The 13,902-nt window shown below is 40.1% G+C and overlaps 1 protein-coding gene across 10 annotated transcripts in view; it reads right to left on the bottom strand.

Annotated features, from left to right (window-relative positions):
• ACTN2 (actinin alpha 2) overlaps nt 1–13,902 on the bottom strand; it is an 81,543-nt gene that overhangs the window by 3,217 nt on the left and 64,424 nt on the right. For 3 of the 10 annotated variants that reach the window (XM_071432505.1, XM_071432515.1, XM_071432469.1), the window contains exons 13-20: nt 10,962–11,070; nt 9,991–10,131; nt 9,661–9,843; nt 9,131–9,265; nt 8,466–8,645; nt 7,961–8,107; nt 1,635–1,712; nt 455–520 (exon numbers count right to left, since the gene is read on the bottom strand). In XM_071432505.1, coding sequence (XP_071288606.1) covers nt 455–520; nt 1,635–1,712; nt 7,961–8,107; nt 8,466–8,645; nt 9,131–9,265; nt 9,661–9,843; nt 9,991–10,131; nt 10,962–11,070 — 1,039 coding nt within the window. Of the gene's footprint in view, nt 1–454; nt 521–548; nt 704–1,634; nt 1,713–7,960; nt 8,108–8,465; nt 8,646–9,130; nt 9,266–9,660; nt 9,844–9,990; nt 10,132–10,961; nt 11,071–13,902 lie in introns of those variants that run through there. The other 7 variants (XM_071432476.1, XM_071432539.1, XM_071432529.1 and 4 more) reach the window with 4 other exon arrangements.

The following is a 13,902-nucleotide window of genomic DNA, read 5'->3' as shown; positions in this document are numbered from 1 at the left end:
AAATACAGGACAGCTTAACTAAGGATAATCTCTTTCTTTTCCATAAAAAAGGTGAACGCCAGAGGAAATTTTTAGAACAAATAATTGAAGCAAGAAAAATGTAACCCCCAAGGCAAGTTTATAAAAATTAAACAGTATCAAACTCATTCTTCGTCATGCAGGTAGAAAAGGATAAAATTACAAAAACATCAGTTTAATAACTGTAAATTTCAATTTTTAAAGTTTCATTAATTCAAAGAGCAATGCAGTGCACCATAGAATATGGTTTTCAAGTGTCTTGTTTTACTTTTAACTTCCCTTTTAACCATTTGAAAATAAAGAAAAAGCAAAGAAAGTATTATCTCTAGTGTAAATGACATTAGTATCCTCTCTATTTAGATAAGCTTTAGTATTGCTGTGGTTAACATTTTAGCTGCAAGCAGAATCAGCTGAGATTTTTTCTTAAAGCTCGTACCAAATCATAACCCATTGAAATTAAGCAAGCTCTGAAATCATCGTGGTCCATCAATCCATTCTTCCTCTATCGACCAAAACAATGTAAGGAATATAGAAGGGAGGGTTTGAAGAATCCAAGGTAATTTCCAGAGAGATGATGAGTTTGGACCATTGGCATATTGGATCCAGTGCATGAACAGTATTCATTGATGTTGCCCGATCAGGTCACCAGAACCATCATCAGTTTTAAAAAAAGAGGAAGAAGTAACTAACATATTACACACAGGAAAGAGACATTTTCACCACAAAAAAAGTAACGTCAGGAAAGGTCAGGGGAGAGATAAGGGAGGAGATGAATGGGACAAGAATACAGAGAACACAACCAGAGAAGACAAAGAGAAGAGCGAGGAGAAAAATTTGTTACTAAATTAGTCAAACTCAGTAGATGTTCAAGCTGCCTCCCTGATATGAAATATCTTTGAAATGTTCTGCGTGGAATCTCTAGCAGCCAAAACTACAGTGAAAAAAATGAAATACTTCATTCCAAGGCCAAAGTAAATACATTATGAGAGCAGTCTGCTGATATATGGGAAATAAGTACAGGGATTTTCCCTCTGACTGCAGGCTGTCAAGACCCTGAATACAGCAGAGATGTGCATAATGGCTTAAAGGATGAGACCTGCAAGACTTAGGAGATCAGTTGAAGACCTAGTATGAAATGAGGTTGCTCATTTTCCAGGCAATAACATATCTGCAACATTCTAGACTTGAGGCTAAGTAAACACAAAATGGCATGAGAGTAAGAAGGCAAATAAATCTTTCTTCTGTGCTGTGATAGATTGCAGTGGCTTGGAGAGAATTGTGTCATCCTGTATTAGGAGAGAGCGTAAGAGAACTTGTATTGAGCCTGAGGGAAGGAAAATTGACAAAAGTCTGAATGCAACAAGCATAAGAGCTCTCCTAGTCATCTAGTAGTGTCCAAATAAAATACCTCAAACCAAGTAAAACAAACAAACTGAAGAATCTTTGAAAAATGAAAAAAATATAGCCCAAAGTGATGCTGACAGTCCATCTAAACCAGTTGTCTTCCCAGAGGCAGGATCTTTTCAAAGCATTATGACCAACAGACTGGAGTTTAAACATGCAAACTTTTTGGCTATTGTTACATCTGAAAATAGAATTATTTTAGTTTCCTCTACCTGCAAGTCATTTCCAACCTGTCCTAGACTGATGAGGCAGGCTTTAAATTCATCAGACTGTAGATTGTCAGATTCGTCCTAGCATCCCATCACAGGCCATGCATTTGGGAAGGGGAAAGGAAAGAAAAGTCACAGATCAGGTTAGTTGGTTAGTAAAGAACCTTCCATTCACAAATTAAAAATTACATTCTTCCAGAATTTCATGGAAATGTAATGTCAACATATGCAATGAATTACCTAAAAAGTGTGCAGTTTTTGCAGTTTCATTCTTTAGACTTTTTCTTAGTAGAAGAGGGTCCTCACTTCAACTACAGAGTTAAAACTCTGATTCCTTCCATCTTTTTTTAAAAATACCTTTGCTAACAAGGCAGATTGCATTCTATGAACTTCCATTTGCTTCCTTCCTTTTCTGTTGTCATGCAGTGTACTGGAAGTACTGGAATGGTCTGCCCGGAAAGGAGGTGGAGTCACCATCCCTGGATATGTTTAAAAAAAGACTGGATGTGGCACTCAGTGCCATGGTTTAGTTGAGGTGTCAGGGAATGGGTTGGACTCGATGATCTTGAAGGTCTCTTCCAACCCAGTAATTCTGTGATTCTGTGATTCAGTGTATGTGAGATGCAATAAAAATATCACAGAACCCGGGCAAAACATGGTTTCCCCACTCAATTACTGTTACTTCATTCTTGATCTGGTAATACTACTTAATATAATATGCATATCTCAAAGGAGACAAATACAAAATAAATTTATAATTGACAACTTATTTTCAGTTATCAGTCTTCTTTAACAATATATGTAGTCAGGTTTTGCTTTGAAAACTGACTTTAAACATACATTGAATTCCAGGTTAAATGGTTCCTAGTAAAACCACATCAAACTGGAGCATGGTTCTGAACCAATATATTTTTCTATTTTGCAGGTGAAGAAAGTCCCACTAACTTCTTTAAAACAGACTGGCTTGTCTTTTTCTTCCTGTTCTTACAAAATGTGTCCTATCAGAGGGGTACTTTAGAGTGAGTTAACATAAATACAATTAAGGAGATATTCCAAGATGAAAAATTATTACCCTTATTGATTTTACAGATAGTTTGGAGAAGATCCAAGGTTTTCTGTCTGCTACATACTTGCCTGCTAGATGAATAATTTATTTTTGAACATTTCTATATAGCTATGCATAGGTAAAATTATAAGAGTTTAACAAATGCACTGGGCTTATTTAATATACTAATAGGATGAAGTGGTGCTTTAGTAAGTTAATAACACCATGCATTTTTAAAATATCATGCTGTTATTGACTCCCTCTGCATCAACATCCACCACCCCCATAAAAGAAAGATGAAAACTAACAGTGGGAAGTCAATGAAGAGGAAAAAAGCAAAGTTACAAATCTGGAGCAGCATTTAGTTAAGAGCCATAATCACAGTAGTTTCTAGCCTTTAATATTTCCATTTTATATGATGATTCCTATAAAGCTATGATGATGCTATAAAGCATTCAAATTGGCTTATTTTATCATTCTCAAAATGTTAATCTAGGCTGGTTTGAAACTTTTCAAAAGCTGTCCTGGAGACAGGCTATGGCAGGTCCCACCAGGGGTGAAGTTATTCATTTTACCTCATTTCTAAAGCTGAAGATACTTCTGTGTGACTGCAAACAAAATCATACAAAAATGAGAGCTAAGAGCCAAATCCTACCCCACCATCTCCTCTAGTCGGTGTTGGTGGAGGATCACCAGCTACCACCCCATCCACAGAGGGTGGGTGGGTGGGTGGGCAGTGTGTGCAGGAGCTGCCCAGCCAGGCACACACAGCAGCAGGAGCTGAGGCAGTGAAGGGCAGATGGGAGTGAGGGGCTGGCACATGCTGCAAAATACCATTTTCTTTAGGAGAGAAGTGCAGTGGTTGTGCTGCAGCTCAGAACAGTCATATGGTTAAGTGGGACTCCCCAGTGAGGGTCCAAGTAGTAGTGCCAAGTGCTATAGCAGGTTTTCACATTCTTGTAGTGAAATTTTCAAATCTTCATCATATGGTGCCTAAAAAAAGCATCTTTGAAGTATATCAGAGTTTCATGGAATTCAATGGCATTTTGCAATTAAAGCATAGATCAAGCCCATGTGGAGGCTTTCTCAATTGGAAATGGTTCTTGACATTTACTTTTATTGTTTGCAGACCAACATTAGGAGCTGAAATTAATCTTTTAACAAATATAAATAACTTTGCCTTGTTTTTATTTTCCTTCCAATGCAAAGAAAAACACTAAAATCTCCTTCATGTTTCATTATTAGTCCCCAGAAATCTTTTCCCTTCTTCTTGTGACTTATATGTGACCTTATAAAACAAGTGAACTTCTGAGTCAAACTAATCCATTCTTAAATATGTCCTTAATTTTCCTGAATGCTAATCGACCTGCATAAGCCTAAACATATGATTCCTTTAATAGAGAGCTGTTGTTTTTCTGTTAGCAAAATATAGGGTGGCATGACGCTATTTTTCTGCATGCAGAGCTCCTACTTGAAATCTGGAGTTTGCAAAAAAATCAATAGTAGAATGTATTAGCAGCCATTAAAATAGTACAGGGAGAGCAGCTGCAGATATTTCATCACGTACTTTGCAATCTTATTTAGAATTTATTAAATATACTTAATCTGAAAAAGGAATCCCTGCATAAAGAAATGTCAAAACCAGTGACTGACAACCTATCTGTGTGGTATCCTGATTTGGCTGCATACCATTATTCAGCTATGCACCATTTTGAACACTTCTAAACCGCTTCTGTGATTCAGACATTGTGTCCCACTTTCTCTTTTTTTCTCCATGCAGTCACATTAAGGAAGGAAATATAGCAGCAATGCTAAAGATTTATATTTATAACTACAACTAGACTGTGCCTTCAGGCACAATTTCTAGCAAGGAGTGGGGCAGCAGGGGTAAGCAAGGGTAAGCATCAGCACCCTCAGGAATAACCCCTGGGGTGCCAGCATGTGTACATGCCTGCTGGGAACACAAGAGCCAAGAGGGCTCACGCCCCCATGAGCAAGGGGAGAGAGCCTGTTTGCCATTTGCCTTTTCAAGGATGACTTGCAAAGCTCTCTGTGCCAGCACATCTCTGCTGGGGATGCACTGAGAGAAGCGTGACTCTTCCTGCCCTTGTAATTCTCACATGCACTGTGAGAATTTTTTTTTAATATATTCTTCTCAGGGAGGAAGACAGGGGTTCCTTTTTCAGATTCACAAGTAAAGGAAGTTGTTTCTAGAAGCACCCTAAAAAGAGTTTTTAGATTTATGTGTACCAAAATACATACTTTAAAATGGGGAAAGGAATTGCATATTAGTACTTTGCTGACATCCTCAACACACACTGTCAGACATTAAGAAATGTCTTAAATGTGAGAAATGCCACACAAGTCAGAGCTATACCATGCATAAATTATTCTGTTGTACTTAGATATTTAAAGCCTCCTTGTCAGTGACAGTATTAATTTTTGGGATCCTTTCTGGCTATTCATCATGGTGAACAGCAATCCAATCCTTCAAGTGTATTTTAAACTATATCAAGCATTCAGAAATACTGCTAAGTGCCACAAAATTTGTACATATATTGTTAATTCCATCTGACATGAAGAAGACAGTATTTTTCATGCTAGTGCTTATGTTCAGATAATCCAGTTTTATCTTCATTTCTATTTAAGGAAATCAAAACCATAAAATAATCCATTACTGCCTTCTCTTTCTAAAGATGAACAAATATAAAGTCTTCATTATTTTATGTACACTGAAGTTAAGTCTGAAGTACCCTGAATTGCCTTCATTCACCAACACTAAATATTCAAATGTGCAAGGACACAGGAAAGATAGAAAAATGAAAAACAAGCCTGTCTTTCTCCAACATGTTTGTTCAAAGCCTCCTTCTAGCCTTTGTAGATTGAGTTGCATCTGTCCATTAAATAACAGTGTAATTTAATCCTTATAAACTTCTCTTTTATCAGTGTTTCTACTATCTGTTCCTGCAAAAAGCCTGGCTTGATGGTTGAGTCATTTTAGATCTTATCTTCTTCCTTTCTTTAACTTGCATTATGCTACTGAGAAAATAATAGTTACACTCTGTCAGTGCAAACGTCCACCTAGACCAGTTTCCCTTGTTTGATTCTGAGGGGTGGGGTATACTAAAGAGGGCATTTGTAAAATGGTGCTTTCCTTATGTGATCGTTTCAGACCTCTCTTTTTAAGCCATTGGATTATATCTGTCATGGGGAAAGGCAGGGTCTACAGCTAAGCTTGCAGACCAGGCCCAGGTTGTTGAGGCCACAGAAACAGATGAGGATGTATGACAGATAAAACATCTGTCACCTTCTGCTTCTGACCTGGCCATTCAGGCTTCCTTCAACAGGAGCCAGGACAAAAGGGACACAGCCTAAAGCCATGACCCATTATAGCCTGAGGAAAGAGACAGTCAGGAACACGTAAGAATCTAAGAGCTGGGCAGCAATTTTGTGTTGCTCATTATTGTTGTAGCCCATCTCCAGCGTGCTAGCAGCTGTGTGACACAACCTCCTCCTTTCAGGTCATACAGCCTTTCCTAAGGCCTTGCTCTGTGTTATGCTTTCGTATTTCAGTGTCTTACTGCATCTGCAAAGCCTGAAAATCCATGACAGTAGGGCTGGTTGGTGTAGGATTTAGCTTCTCCCTTCAAGCAGCCTGAGGCACCAAGCGCTGACTGTGATATTTCCTCTGCCACAGAGCCAGCCTTGCTGCAAGTAGGACAGAGAACTCACCTATGAGCTACAAAGGTACAGGGATGCTAGAGATGCCCATCCAGCATAAAATAGACTTGGATTCAGTCACTTTGCCTCCTTATCTTTAGGGAACTGTCAAATCTTTGTGCAAACACCTTGGTTTCCCTTAGAGAAGTCTCTCAATTCAGGCATGTAATTTATCCAGGCCTGGTACTATGTCTGCTTTTAATAGCTCTAATTGCTCAATTATTTGCTCCCGTGCATTGGGAAAGCCATTTGGTATGCTACTTCCTTCCACCCCAGGAAAACTATCTCTGCTTTTGTGATGTTATATTCTGCTTTCTTAGAAAATACAAAAAAGAATTATGCTGTACTAGAATCACATTAAGATTTTTCCATAGAGTCCATTCCTAGTTCTGTGTAGCTACATTTCCCTCTGCTTGTATGTTTCTTCAGCAAGCAGAGGTTTGATAATTCTGGTCTTCTTCTTAAATAGTTAGGTGCAGTCTAAAGAAGGCTTAGTAAACTGACTATCTGCATCCATTGCATATCAAATGAAAGTGCATGTATGGGCAACCGATTTGAATTGAGCTGGACCAACAGGATGTAGGTGAAAAGGAAGTGGCATTTTGCTGTACCCTGAAATTATTTGAAGGACTGACTTGACAGACTGGTGCTGCATTATATGTTTTCAGTATTTGAACTGTGAACTTGGTTTTAAAGGTGGGTTCATGTGAGCACAGAGGCATCAGAATTAATTCATGTTCAGATTGTTCTCCAACTGCAAATGTCAGATCCCCATCTGCATATATTTTGCTATTGTGTATATTAATAGTTACCTTTATAACACCCTGTCCATAAATACTGCATAACTCACAGAAGTGAGTTAAGTTTCTTCACAGCACAATTTTCCTTCCTACTTTTTTATTCATCCATATTTAGAAAACTAAAAAAAGGAACAGCCTCTTATTTCCCACATACAGCCAGAAAAATAAAAGATATTCCTGGACAGCTGTAAGTGTCCCAACTATATTCCCTACAAATAAATTTCTAGGGACACAAGTTGTGATTCAAAGGGGAAAAAAACCTCTGTGATATAGATTACAGCTAAATTTAATGAGATAGAAACAACAGCAAGTACTTAGAACATACTGTACAGTCTTAAAATAAAAGAGTCATGTTATTTTCCAAAACACATGAATTTATGCAGTTCTGCTTATTATTTGAACAAATACTAAATCATATTAGCAGAGCTATAACTCTGCATTACACTTAAAAAGCAAAAATTAATCTTTAATTTATTTGCACAATGCTACTGGGCTGTGGGGAGCCCTGGGCAACATGATCTAGTGGATGGTACCCCTGCCCAAGGTGGGGAGAGTGGAACTAGATGATCTTTGAAGCCCCTTCCAACCCAAGCCATCCCATGACTTTATAAATTCTTTCTTAACTGATCTTTTTTTCTCTTTTAAAAAGAGCCCATTGCTAGCTCATTTGAAGGTTTTTTAAAAGGCTTATGTTTGGAATGCCAAGAAACTCGCTTTTGGGAAGTATAAATATTGCTAGTTGAGAAAAAGCAGGAGTACTGTACCCTGTCAAAGTGATTGAATGATGCTCTGAAGTCATTCATCTGTTCCTGGGTGATACCCTTGGCATCTCTTGTGAGGATCTGAGTCTCAACCTCATTGATAGTTCGAGCAATGGTGGTAAGCAGGAGCTCCCATCCAACACGGATGTGCTATGAGAGAAAATTCTGAGTTATTACAGAAGCAAATATATTCTTTTAAGAGTGTAAAAGGTACAATAAGAAATAAATCAGCTCTAAATATTTATGTGATACTTTTTCCATACCACTAACTCTGTATTATGACCAACGATCACTAAAAATAAAAATGGCCTTCAGAAAAATACGAAACTAAATGGGTATTCCTTCACTAAAACATGAAAATAAATGAAAATAAAACAAGTCTTATGAGATTGTCAGAAAGCCTGCCAAATTCCCTCTGCTGTGGCAGTCCCTTTAAATCAGGGCAGGTAGTTACACAGCACACGAGGACAGAATGAACTAATAAATAGAAAAGGGAGTAAATGGCTACCTCCATGGTATAGTTGGTGTGCTTGTTGTCAAACACCAGGGCTTCTTGAATAAGCTGATGATCTCCTTCCAGTTTGTCAATATTGTGTTTATAATTAATTATATTGTGCTCATATTGCTTCAGCTGATTCATCTGGTCCTCCAAAGGCCCTGTCATTTCAATAGAACTGCGGGCAATTTCCTGTCAGGAGAAAAAAAAGACACCCCCCCAGTCCCACAAAATTTAAGCTTCAGCTGTGCTAATTGACCAATGTTCACATAAATATGTTGTATTTTATACTAAAAAGCAACAGTAATAACACCTTCATACAGTGGAGATGAGAAACTTTACTGTAGAAAACACATTTCAAAAGAAACGTGTCAGATTTATATCTGGAATTAGTGTTGAGACCCCAGTGAACCTGGTATCTTTTCTACAAAAAGCAGAAGCTAAACAGTAATTGGTTAGTGATTGATTTTTTCAAAGCTGAATCTCTTGGTCTACCATTAAGGTACCACTTGTACAAAGTTCCACAAAGTTTTAAGAATAATCTTAACAGGTGCTAAATAGTTTAGGCTCAAACAGCTGGCGAACTGTCATTGACTTTGCTGTTGCCCTGTATATAAAGATGAAAAAATTAAAAATCACTTTGTTCATCAGCTTCAGCATGAGGGTCTGGCACTCACCTCCATCTTGGTCTGGATCCATGGCCCGATGACATTGGCCTGAGCAGCAAACTGGCGGCGCAGGCGCTCGTTGGCATGCTGGCGGGCTAATTCCTCCTGCAAGGATTGATCCCTCTGAGGCACCAGCTGCTTCACCTGTTACAGTGGGAGGGCACTAAAGGTGAGTAGGCACAATTCAATAGTTTAAAAACAAATAGAACAAGTAAGTCTACAGAGAAAGAATGCAATCATTTCCTGTATTTTAACAGCACCCCTAGCCAGGCACCAGCCTCAACACATGCTTCTCTTGTCCTGGCAGAAAGACAAAGAGGACATAGGTAATATTGCATGACAGGAGCAAGGGATATTGTGAAGTGAGCTGGGCAAGCATAAAGGAGAGCATAAGGTACTGTAGAAATTCATTCTGGCATCTGATGATCTAGAATAATTTAGAGACGTATTGTAAAGTTCTCTGAATATTCTCAGTAATTCTCAAGCGGAATAATGTGCTACAATGTCCTTTCTGTATTTAGCAATTTAGCATACATTACCTTTTCCCACTTGCTACGAATCTCTTCGACTGTAACAGTGCTGTAAGGATTGGTTGCACTTATTCTCATGCTGTAACTCTGGATGACTTTTTCAACTTCATTCTGGATTGACAGTATGGCCTGTCGTTCACCATCTGCCTCTGGCAAAGTAGCTTTAAATTGATCGTGTGCAGAGATTAAACTCTAAAATCGGAAACAGAGAGGGAAAGCATGAAAACTCTAACATTTCTTCCAGCATCTGGAAGATCTGCTGTAAATAAGCACAGCTCCTCTTTCAGGCTCTCAAACATCCTGGCTGCTGGGTGTAGATGCAGGAAATAATACAATTACCTGAATTTCCTCTATGCTATGAACAATAAACATGTCCTGTAGGTCTTCCATAGCACCTTCCATCCAGTTGTTGAAAGGAGCAGCTCTTTTGGCAAACTCCAGGTGAAGCTGATCAATTGTTTCAAGCAGTTTCTCTGTCCTCTGTACGGGTTGGGAAAAGTGCATTCTTTTGTTATTAGGGCAAAATCTAGCTCCACACATACCACATACCCACCCAGAAACAAAGTCATGCCTCATTTTTTGAAATGCATTTGATTGCATTGACTTCACCACCCGCTTTAAGGATTCCCTCTTGAGGCAATAGGACTAATTGCAGTAGTACTCTCATATGCAACACATTAAAAGGAGTGGGTGTATGCTTGTGAAGTATAATACTAATATTTTAAGTATTTTAATATGCATGTATATTAAGTATTTTTCTTATTGGGATCTATCTGCAAATGAATTAAAATCTGCTGATTTTGATTTGCCAATTTCTTTTAAGTACAAAAAGGAAGAATTACACATTTCTCACCTTGGCATTTATGTGTGTGACTTCCTCTTTTCCAACAGAACAAGGTTTTGCAAAGTATCTCAGTGCTTTGAAATACTCACTACCAAAAACTAACTTACTGCTGGACAGAAAGGTATGCAAGACTGCAAACTCAGACTGGTATGAAAAGGTAACCAACCAACAGCTTTTTTTAGCCTTGCTGGACATCAGATTCCCACAGAGGGGTGCTACAAACCACATGACATTTGTTGCTGCATTACAACTGTCTGTGGCAGCTCAGAACTGTCAAGTCTACTCTGAGTAATTCAGTCCATTTGCAAGAGTAACCACACAAAAATTAAAATTATCTGAGATAAGGCTTTTTGCTCTTTGGACTCCAAAGTGGATGCTCAAATGCACCATTTCCAGATCTGAAATAAATGGTTCATTTCCCTCTCCCTTCCTCAGCTGAGCTGCTGATCCTTATTATATGGTTTACCTCCAGTGCCTCTCTCCTTTTCTGGGTGAGTGTTCCCAGACTGTCCCATTGGTCACATATCTTTTGACATCTATCATTGACACTTGCAGCATCGTGGTAGTCCAGTTCACTAGGAAAGAGCAAAGGCAAAACTCTGTGTGACTTTTTGAAAGACAGGAGCAGTGTCCACACATCCACTGCCCCTCAATAATTCTTCCCCTCTTCTTTGCAATATTTCTCCTAAGGTGAGCAAGTGTTGCAGTACAGACATTGTGTTTAGGCATTCAGCATTTCAAGAAGCACAGCACAGGAACAGGATCAATCCCCTCTGTTCTGAGAAAAATCAAGTGACACCCAGGTATTAATCACACTTAAGGTGTCCAAGCATCTTTGTCGTAGTTATTCCTGTGACACAAGCAATTTGATCCCCTGATGGCCAGAATGTTTCAGTCTTGGTCTTTAACAAGTTTGCAAAGATTGGTACCTTTTTTAATTAATTGGTCTGAAATATCCACTTTGTTTTAAATAATCCAATGATCCTTTCCTTATATGCTTTGAAATTATTTAACTGAGAAACACAAATCAGGTTGCATTCAAAGTATAACCTCTCACAAGCCTGTCAGTACTAATAGGGGCTCGCAGGATCTGGGGAACAGAGAACAATTTTCATCTTCCTCTCCAGGATCTCCTCACAGATCTACACCCCAGAACTGGCTGCTTCAGAGAACAGGGATCTCCAGACCCACATATGCCACCAGGATGAATGAGTGCATTCACAAAGGACAACAGTTACCATTGCTTTTTCACCTGCTTAATAGGCTAGTATAATCCTGAAGAAAGAAACTTACTATTCAGACTGAGACTGGAATAAATTTTTGAGGTTATGTCCTGAGATTCTGGACTGACTCTGCTTCAAACTGAACTTTTGATCTCAGTGGCAAATGAAAATCATCCATAATACATGTGTTTGACACTTTGGAAACTCCCTTTTATTGGTGCATCACCATTCATTGAATTTAGCTCTTGGCTTTGCCTTGAGAACACTGTGCCCAGTACTAAACGTTACAGGGACTGTAAATATGTGACACATGGCAATAATGAATCTAAGGTTTACTTTGAGGCTTGAACAAGACAGCAAGTCCTAATAGAATTTGTTCCCTTTTTGTTTGAGCATTCTTCTCTAGGCAATTGGCAAGAGGAGTGAACAGATCACACTGCCAGTAATACAGAGAATCGCAGAGGACAAAATGAGAACAGAGGCAGCTTTCCTCTGTGAAGCCAGAGGCCAGAAGCCATCAGCTCTGTAGGCCAGGGGCAGTGTTCATGTTGTTTCTTCTAAGCCCAGTCAGAGCAATCTGGTTTGGGAAAAACCTGAGAAGTATGAGAACCATTCTCATTTAAAAGAAGCTTCAGATTGACTGTTGAAAGTAAAGAATAGTAAAACAGGTAAAAAAAATACCATAACAGAATCACAGAATTACAAAATCACATAGTGGGTCAGGTTGAAAGGGACTAGAGTGGGTCATCCTAGAGCATATGTTACAGGATTGAGGCCAGGCAGTTCTTAAATATCTTCAGTGAGGGAGATTATGCAACCTCTCCTGACAACCTGTTCCAGTGCTTAGTCACTCTCACAATGAAGAAGTTCTTCCTCATATTCAGATGGAATTTCCTGTGCATCAGTTTCTGCCTGTTGCCTTTTGTCCTATTGCTCAGCCCCACTGAGAAGTGCCTGGCTCTTGGCACCCTCCCTTTAGATACTGATAGACATGGATGAGGTCCCTTCTCAGTCATCTCTGCTCGAGGCTGAACAGGCCCAGCTCCCTCAGCCTTTCCTCATAAGAGAGATGTTCTAGTCCCCTCATCATCCCTGTATCCCTCCACTGGCCTGCTCCAGGAGCTCCATGTCTCTCTTGTACTGAGAATCCCAGAACTGGACCCAGCATTCCAGATGTGGCCTCACCAGGGTTGAGTAGAGGGGCGGGATCACCTCCCTTGAGCTGCTGGCAATGCTCTTCCTAATCCATCCCAGGACACCTTTGGCCTTCTTGGCCATGAGGACGCACTGCTGGCTCTTGGGCAGCTTGTTGTCCACCAGGACCCCCAGGTCCTTCTCCACAGAGCTGCTTTCCAGCAGCTCAGCCCCCAGCCTGTGCTGGTGCAGGGGCTTTTCCTCCCCACGTGCAGGACCCTGCTCGTGCCTTTGATAAATTTCAGTCAGTTCTTCTCTGCCCAGCTCCCCTCCCTGCCCAGGTCCTTCTGGAGGGCTGCACAGCCCTCTGGGGTACTGGCCCCTCCTCCCAGCTTTGTGTTGTCAGTGAACCTGCTGAGGAGGCATCTGCCCCTTCACCTGAGGCATTGATGGACAAGGTGAACAACATTGGGCCCAGTGCTGGACCTTGGGGGACACCACAAGTGACAACTCAACCATGTGCCACTGGGTACAACCCTCTGGGATCTGCCATTCAGACAGTTCTGAATCCACCTCACTGTCTACTCATCCAGCCTGCACTTCATGACTGTGCCCATGAGGATGTCGTGAGAGATGGTGTTGAAAGCCTCACTAAAATCAAGAGACGCAAAACCCACTGGTCTTCCCACATCCATCCAGGTAGTTGACTCATTGTAGAAGGCAACCAGGTTGGTCAAGCGTGATTTACCTGACTACTCCTGATCACCTTCCTGTCTTCTCTGGCTAAAGAAGGCCTCCAGAATCAGACACTCCATCACCTTGCCAGGGATTGAGATGAGGCTGGAGGCTGGTAGCTCCCTGAGTCCTCTTTCTTGCCATTGCTGAAGACTAGGGTGACATTTGCTTTCTTCCAGTCCTCAGGCCCCTCTCCTGACTGCCATGGCCTTTCAAAGATCATCATGAGCAGCCTCACTATGGTATCTAACAGTTCTTTTAGCATTCATGGACGCAGCCCATCAGAGCCTATAGACTTGTAAGATGTCAAGTTTG

The sequence above is a fragment of the Agelaius tricolor genome, unplaced genomic scaffold, assembly GCF_023055355.1.
Source record: "Agelaius tricolor isolate 1412-34295 unplaced genomic scaffold, bAgeTri1.0.p SCAF_1, whole genome shotgun sequence".
Lineage (NCBI taxonomy): Eukaryota > Metazoa > Chordata > Aves > Passeriformes > Icteridae > Agelaius > Agelaius tricolor.
This window is presented reverse-complemented; position numbering and strand designations above follow the sequence as displayed.